The following is an 8,396-nucleotide window of genomic DNA, read 5'->3' as shown; positions in this document are numbered from 1 at the left end:
ATAAGCAATATAACAGCATTATAACATTACGTCATAAATAAACATTACGTCATCAATAAAACATTTCGTCATTAATCAAACATACGTCAACGTTAAAACTTTATTCGTCAAACCACAATTGCAATAACAACGGTCAGGTCCTCCATAACCATAAACCCTGCCTGACCCTGCACTCCTGCAGCTACCCCCCTCACCAAACTGAACGGTCAAACCATGACCAACCTACCCCAGCACTTGTCAAAGAAATACTTGAACTAATACTCAACCCGCAATCTGCCTAAAACCTTAACGATACACAAAAACACCGCACAGCACCTGTGTCTAGCGACGGATACAAATACAAGCAAAAACACCCTGCACACCGGTGGCCCACAAAACAGCCTTTTTCTTAAAAAGAAAAATTGGAACAAAAATACCAAAATTGGGAAAAAACTGGGCCGCGAGGGGAAAAAAGGAAAATTAATGCAAAAAGAGGGAGGGAGGGTGGGACAAAAAAGCTACAAGCCCTCCTAGCCACCAGGTCACCAAACCTAAAATGGTGGCTGGGAGGCAGTGATAGGGGAATATATAATTGGGCTATTCTGGTCCTACTAGACCAGCCCAAATCTAGAAACTTCTGGCTACTTCCAATGTAAAACCCCTCGCAGCCCTCCCAAACCGCCCGGGGGAGGGGACCTCCTGGCGGTCGGCTCCCTCCCCCAAGCCCCCCTTGGGAGGGAGGGCGAGGGGTGGGAGAAAAGTAGACCAAAAGTTGTTTGTGTGTGTAAAAGGCCGCTTTATTAAGACACAGGTGCACATTACAAATACAAACCTTGGCAACGCCTTACAAAACTAAACCTCACTAAATAAATAAATAACTACAAACTTCAGCCCCCCGGACCCTCCCCCACCCCTAAAACATTTGAGCCCTCCCCCTCCCAACAATACATCAATAAGCAATATAACAGCATTATAACATTACGTCATAAATAAACATTACGTCATCAATAAAACATTTCGTCATTAATCAAACATACGTCAACGTTAAAACTTTATTCGTCAAACCACAATTGCAATAACAACGGTCAGGTCCTCCATAACCATAAACCCTGCCTGACCCTGCACTCCTGCAGCTACCCCCCTCACCAAACTGAACGGTCAAACCATGACCAACCTACCCCAGCACTTGTCAAAGAAATACTTGAACTAATACTCAACCCGCAATCTGCCTAAAACCTTAACGATACACAAAAACACCGCCACCCAGAAAGGTAGGCGGGGAAGACACGCCTCCCTTTCTGCCCCCCAACCGCGAAGCGAAAGAGAAACAAGAAAATCAACGCTGCATAGCCAAAGCCCGGGATAAGACCTCACGGAGCTCCAACAAGTAAAGATCCATGCCCACACGGGACAAATGAACTCCATCATCCCTAAAAAACTCAACAGACTCAAACTTAATGTCCCTGTGTGAAATTCTGCTGAAACCAAGGCTCCTACAGCAACGAGACACCTCTGAATTAACCTTCTTCCTAGCCCGATCGACAGCCCTGGGGTTCACAGCACCTCTCCATATCCTACGGGGAATCAACTCTGTCCAAAAAACATGGCACCCAGCCCACATGTCCTTAATAAGGCCTAAATCACGTTTCATAGCTCGTAGCAAAACTACACCTTTTGTAGCACAAAGGTCATTTTCTCCCAAATGAATAACTAAAATATCTGGGCATAAACCGCCCACCATGTTGTTGTTCAAACAAGGGATTAACTCTCTCCAGAGCATCCCGCCTTTACCCTTCCAGAGTACGTTAAACATTCGGTCATTGAAACCAAGGAGATCTCCAAAATAACTCTTCGCTGCCTGGACTCTGGCCCACTTGACAAAGGAATGCCCCACTATCCAGACCGTTAGCACCGAGGAGCGAGGCCCAGCAACGGATCCTGAAAAAGAAAAAAGAGTTAGAATCATGTGAAGGAGGACGACGCCTGCGCCTCTTCAGCAGAGCTCCTCACATAACGCTGGAAGCAGTTGGAAGACCAGCGCCCCAAACGCATAATATCCCTCTCGGACCAACCTCTATTAAAAGCCTCAGTGGCTGCACCTATTCGGAAAGAGTGAGTACCATAGAGATTGCCATCAAGACCTATGTGCTGTAAAGCTTTGCGCAAAACCATTCGCAATTGATAAGTTGTTACAGGGTTACCATTGATATGTCGGAAAACAAGGGCTTCATCCCCACCCCCACATAATGAACGCCAGCGCTGCGCCAGCATTAGAGGGCAAGTAAGCTTCGGAGCACGTGCCTGCAACCACACGCCTTTCCCCTTACCTGTCTGATCAGTTTTAGAACTGGCCAACCAGACGTGAACTCCCTCATCATAACAAAAAACGTCCTTCCAAAACAATCCACACTTATATTTCGACCCCAGCAACTCTGATACTCTGAAGGCTCCAAAAAACATGAACACCATCAGCATAGAGAAAACACATGCCTCAAAATCATCCGAACAAACTAAAGGCAAAACTGTGATTAATCTGGCAAGAACTTGCCAAGATAAGGGGGCTCTGGATCTTCCAACGTGCCCTTGCTCCCTGGCCCAACCCTCCAGCATCCTCCTACCAAGTTCCCCCGCTGATGGAGGATAGCCCCACAACAACTTCCCCATGAAAGCAATCCCCGCCAGTTTCCCAGCAATGGTTACTTTGGTTAAACCCTTATCCATGAGGTCCAGTATGAAATTAACAACATCATCTGACCGACGCGACAGATCCTCCCTTCTGACAGCACCAGATTCCAAGAATTCCTTCCATGCCAGGGAATACGCAGAACGCGTAGACACAGACAAAGAACCTACCACCAGTTGTATGACCCGACCTCGCCGACGTGCCACAGATGACTCGGCATCGGAGTCGGGGATCTGTCTGCGTCCCTTGCCAGTCCACGGAATCTCCCCCACTGTGAACGAGACAGAGCATCCGCAATGTCATTGTCCACGCCAGGAATGTGTAAGGCACGAAAATGAATATCGTGTTTCAGACAACCCAGGACGAAAACTCTCATAAGTTTCAACACTTGCTCGTCCCTGGCCGATTGGCGATTCACTATCTCCACAACAGCCATGTTATCCACACGAAACAGCACTTTCTTGTGTGCCAATTCCTCCCCCCACAGAGTCAAGGCAACCAATAAAGGGAACATTTCCAGGAAAGTGATGCTACGACCACCATTCAACCATTCATCCGGCCAACGTTCTGCACACCATTTGCCATTCCAAAAGAGCCCAAAACCATCACTGCCAGCAGCATCCGAAAACATTTGTACATCCCACTGAAAGTCAACATCTCTGACCAAGGGAACACCGTTGAAAGAATTCAGGAAAAACTTCCACATTCTCAAGTCCTCCTTAACCCCAGCAGACAGACGAACACGATGGTGAGGCAATTGATGACCTGCCAAAGCCCTGCCCAGTCTTCTACAAAAAGTCCTGCCCGCTCTCACCACTCTGCAGGCAAAATTCAAATGGCCCAAAAGCACTTGAATCTCTTTCACCAACACTTTTCTCTTTGCCAACATCACATCCAGGAATTCAACCATGTTGACTCTTTTGTCCTCGGGCAGACGAGCTGACATAACCACCGAATCTATTTCAATACCCAAAAAGGAGAGGACAGTGGCAGGGCCCATTGTTTTCTCGGGAGCCAAAGGGACTCCCAGATCCTCCATGAGCCCTTGGAATGTGTCCAGAGCTTTCTGGCACTCCGCGGAGCCCGGGGATCCGACAAAGAAAAAATCATCGAGATAGTGTGTTACAAGTGAATGACCGGACTGATGGGAAAAATACCATTGCAGAAAAGTACTAAAACACTCAAACAAAGCACATGATATGGAGCAGCCCATTGGCAGAGCCTTGTCCACGTACCAGTTACCAGCAAATTGTATACCTAAAAGGCTCCAATCGTCCGGATGGACAGGCAACAGCCGGAAAGCAGACTTGATGTCACACTTAGCCATCTCAGCGGCTGCGCCCGCAGTCACAACCAGTGACATGGCCACGTCAACCGAAGAATAAGAGACAGACACTGCCTCTGGGTCAATAAAATCGTTAACAGACGACCCTTCAGGCCATGACAAGTGTTGAATCAATCTAAACTGTCCCGGCTCCTTCTTCGGGACAACTCCAATTGGTGAAACAATCAAGTTAAGGATCGGCCAATCGTGAAACGGGCCAGCCATCCTCCCTTCATGTACTTCCTTATTAAGTTTGTCTTGTACTACTGTGGCATGTTCAGAAGCTGATTTTAAATTGGCAGACCACCTACGTTCCCGAGAGCCCAGGTAACCTAGTCGGAAACCAAACTGAAAACCTTCCAATAGTGTAAGTTTCGCTGACTCTTCTTCGTAATCCTGCAAAGCAATGCGCAGCCTTTCTAATTTAACTGGTGTACGAGCCCTTGGACCCAGCACCCTTAGCACCTCTGTATCCCCTTCCCCCTGAAAACTGTGAGGTCGTACTTGAAGTTCCTGAACCTGTTTGCTTCCCTTTGGGGCTCTCAGAGGGTTGATTGTCCCAACATTTGGACAACGGATGTTTCCTACCACAACCTGAGCACTCATGTTTAAATTTACAATATTCTCTGATGCAGGAGCCCCTGTTAAATTCCCAACAGAAACCAGACCCCGATTGCATGGTTGCATTGACCCCCACCCCTCCCCGGGTGGGCTTCCCCTGAAAGGGGCGGTAAACTAATGGCAAACCACTGGCCGTGAAAATAGTCTTCCCCCCTGACGCTGACCCCATTGTATGTTGCCACAAGTCATTATCCAGCTCCCCCCACTTAGCCTCAGGATCCCAAGCCATCCTGGCCCTAAATTCCTCATCATACTGAGACCAAGCAAAACCACCCCCGGTGATCTGTGCCTTACGAATGACGTCCATGTATTTAAAAAGGGACACGCTGCGCTCAGGGAACTTTTCGCAATATACACTGGCATAAATCAAGAATGCCGCTGTCCAGTTTTCAATATTCAAAGGCACTCTAGGCCGTTTAGCCAGTTCAAATTCCTCCTCTTTAGATCCCTCTTTAGACCGGACTTCCCGGTGCAGTAGCTTAAGGAGTTCCACATACTCACCATTCCAAATGCGTTCCTTGGTGCTTAACATTAAATGAGCCCCTAAAGGTTTCGTAACTCCCATATAAGGCAATTTTTTGATCTTTAACTCCTTACTGGCCACTGGCTCTTTAACTTTGCTGGAAGCACCAGCCATAACACCACTTTCAACTTTGTTTGTAACTTCTACCACATCATCAGTACCAACAGCAGTGTCTTGTACATAACGACCTTTGACCAAACGGCTAGCACCAACATCTATTTCTGTGTCACCACCAGTACCCACAGACACCATTATAGGTTTGGCCTGTGTGGCTGATTGCTCACCTGGCAACAGAGAGACCACTCTCGATGGCTCCGCCCGTGGCGCCGAAGTCAATGCATCCGGTCTGCGAGGCGCCCTACCCGATGGGCCGTGCTCTCTTCTCCCTTGCACTGTACTCTGGACCACTGGAGCCTGTAAAACACTATGAGAAGCATGAGAGGGCACCCCCCCCTCTGTATCCCACAGTTCACCTTCTTCAGGACTCTCTTCATCGTAGTCCAACACCTCTGAATCCACACTGGTGTGAAACAACTCACCACGGGTCTTACCCAACCCGGTATCAACAACTTTACATTTCAAAGATTTTTGAACTCCATGAGGGGGAGCAGGCTGTACACGCCTGTACCTCCCTGCGTGTTGACTCTGCAGCTCCATAGCCGCGGGCAAGGCCTGCCACCTATACCTGCTACTCGTTGGGGCCAGCGGGGTCACGCCAGACCCTCGTGTGCTGGCCGCGGCGGGATCCCTCGGTGGAACAGAGAGGGCCGCGCTAGGCATTCTCGTCGCTTCCCCTTGGCGAAAGTGGACTGGACCGCGCCCTGCCAAGTCTGGATCGCCGCCCCTATTCCTATCCTGAAAAGAAAAAGTTTGGACTGGTGTGCTAGGGTCCCTAAAAGCAACACTCGAAACAGACCTTGACCTCCGTAAATTAGCATCAACAAACGACCCCTGACACCTCTCCAAAGAACGTCCCCTAATGCAACCCTTCAATGGCACTTCCCTAACCGGAGAGTCGCCTATCATCTCTTCCTCATCACTCTCATCCAAGTTAGCGCCCGCTGCCGCTGAAGAAGGGGCCTGTAAAGGGATCCCCAAACCTCTTGTGAGGCCCTCAATATCCTTGTGAAGACCACGCTGCGCCAAACCTGCTGTACCAAAATGCTCCCATCCAGGAGAACCGAACATGATATAAGGACCTCTAGCATCTCCATGGACAGGCCCTCCAATCACCTGCCTGGACAACCCTTCACGCTCCAACAACGTATTTGAGAAACCCACAGCCCCTGTAAACCTCACACCAGGGTGAACCAACCCCACAAAATCATCCCCTACCGCCCTACCCAATCCCCCCAAACCTGGGCCATGCGCAGGTGCAGACCCCCGACTCTCACCATGAAAAGCTCCATGACCCCCCTGTGACAATCTCCTGTCGTCCCTCCGTAAACGGACATTCCCCTCCTGAAAACCAGGAAACACAACAGCCCCTGACCTTACCGTGTCCTGGCCCAAAACCTCACCAGACATGGAACTATTTTCACCCATCTGGGCCCACTCACCCTCACCTCTGGATCCCCCTCCAACAGACATAGCAGCACCCACATAAGAACCAGGGGTAGAGAATAATAACGGGCTGCCCACATTACTGTCCACATCCCCATGTTCAGTACCAGCATCCTGTGCAAAAACAACCTGGCCAGCATGAGGCTCCATACCAACCTGTCTCCCCAATCCACCTGTAATAAGCTGGCAAGAAGCCCTACCCTCAGTCACATCCATCCCTGATACAGCAAGGTGAGAAGGGGTTAACAACATACCAGCGCGTGGATCAACAATCGCCTGAGTCTCCGCTACAAAATGCTGTGCAATATCCAAATCCTGCATATCATGCTGCTGGTCCGCCCCCTGCCAATCATGCAATTGAAACGAGCCCCTACGCGCACCTCGCGCAGCCCTGACAAGCGCAGGCTCCACGCGGCGATCCCCTATGGGGTCAGAAGCGGAGCGCTTCTTAGTCCCTCTCCGCCCCCCCCTCCCTCGCTTGGCCATAAGAACCGGAGCGGGAACGAGCTCTTCCGCCTCCAAACCTTTTTCCGCCCGCCCCGCCGAAGCAATCAATTGCGCTCCAGACGCCTGACCCGGCTGCATGGGAGCCGTCTGCCCTGCCGCCGGAGCGCCTCCCGCCCCACCCCTGGATTCCGTAACTGAGAAAGGGGCCGGTCCCGCGCCAGCACCCACGACTACGGGAGCGCCCAAAATTACCGGCGCTCCCCCCTCCCCCGCCGCCACACGCGCCTGCAAGGAAGGGGCCGGTTTCCTCGAACGGGACCGGCCCCTTTCACTTACCTGAACAGAACGCCTCTTTTTAGGCGAAGAACAAGCCATAACTGCAGCGGACACGCCGGCGGAGGCCTGGCGCTGGGGGCGCGCCGGCCCCCCTCCCACCAACAAGTCCATGCGACCTGCTTCCGACAGCAGTCGCATGGCCTCCAAAACGCGGTAGTCTTCCATCTCGGAATAAAAGCGCCAAAGTAACGATACAAAGATAGCAAAATTACCGAAATACCTGACAATATTCTCAATAAAATGCTGACAGACAAAAAAGCTACAAGCCCTCCTAGCCACCAGGTCACCAAACCTAAAATGGTGGCTGGGAGGCAGTGATAGGGGAATATATAATTGGGCTATTCTGGTCCTACTAGACCAGCCCAAATCTAGAAACTTCTGGCTACTTCCAATGTAAAACCCCTCGCAGCCCTCCCAAACCGCCCGGGGGAGGGGACCTCCCGGCGGTCGGCTCCCTCCCCCAAGCCCCCCTTCTACTTCTTTCACGTTTTTCACTATCGCGGTGTCGCTGATATGTTTTTGAAACATGGTGGCCTAGTGCTGTGGTTATGGTTCTACGGACTCTGGGTGTGTGTGTGTCAGGCACGCTTCCTCAATCATATATGTTCAACTTGACGGTCCGAAAAGTGTGTAGATACCGTCCAACTGCAATCACTAATCTCCGAACGACCCGGGATTAACACAACAGACCAGGCACGCAACGCCCATAGGGCTGAAAGGGCTTTAGCCCCCCCCTCACCCCTCGTCGTGTGTGGCAGCCCGGTCTTAGTCGGCCCCCGGGCACACACACAGCCACACTTCACAGGTCTTTAAAAGACCATGTGCATGTTAATGAGGCTTTGATGTTGTTTCACCCCTTTCGAGGGCCCCTGCAGCTCCACTCTGCCTGTCGTTTGCAGTTTCAGCCCCTTCCGGATTTT

General features: G+C 50.7%; 1 protein-coding gene across 1 annotated transcript; it reads right to left on the bottom strand.

Moving 5' to 3' along the window:
* Nucleotides 1-931: 931 nt before the first annotated feature.
* On the bottom strand, nt 932-6,365 carry LOC147716884 (uncharacterized). Its single transcript, XM_086920453.1, has 2 exons — nt 5,415-6,365; nt 932-1,917 (listed from the first exon to the last, which is right to left on the bottom strand). Exons 1-2 carry the CDS (start codon nt 6,316-6,318, stop codon nt 1,316-1,318), a joined length of 1,506 nt encoding a protein of 501 aa, XP_086776579.1. The 5' UTR covers nt 6,319-6,365; the 3' UTR covers nt 932-1,315.
* Between the last annotated feature and the right edge of the window lie 2,031 nt (nt 6,366-8,396).

This window comes from Lissotriton vulgaris, chromosome 5 (assembly GCF_964263255.1).
Source record: "Lissotriton vulgaris chromosome 5, aLisVul1.2, whole genome shotgun sequence".
In the NCBI taxonomy this organism is placed as follows: Eukaryota; Metazoa; Chordata; class Amphibia; order Caudata; family Salamandridae; genus Lissotriton; species Lissotriton vulgaris.
This window is presented reverse-complemented; position numbering and strand designations above follow the sequence as displayed.

What these genes read in the sequence shown, in the direction of transcription:
- LOC147716884 (XM_086920453.1), bottom strand. Translation starts at nt 6,318, where the DNA reads ATGTTCGGTTCTCCTGGATGGGAGCATTTTGGTACAGCAGGTTTGGCG. An exon ending in AGTGGTCTCTCTGTTGCCAG is followed by an intron (nt 1,918 to 5,414) that starts GTGAGCAATCAG and finishes TTTCTTTTTCAG; the next exon opens with GATCCGTTGCTGGGCCTCGC.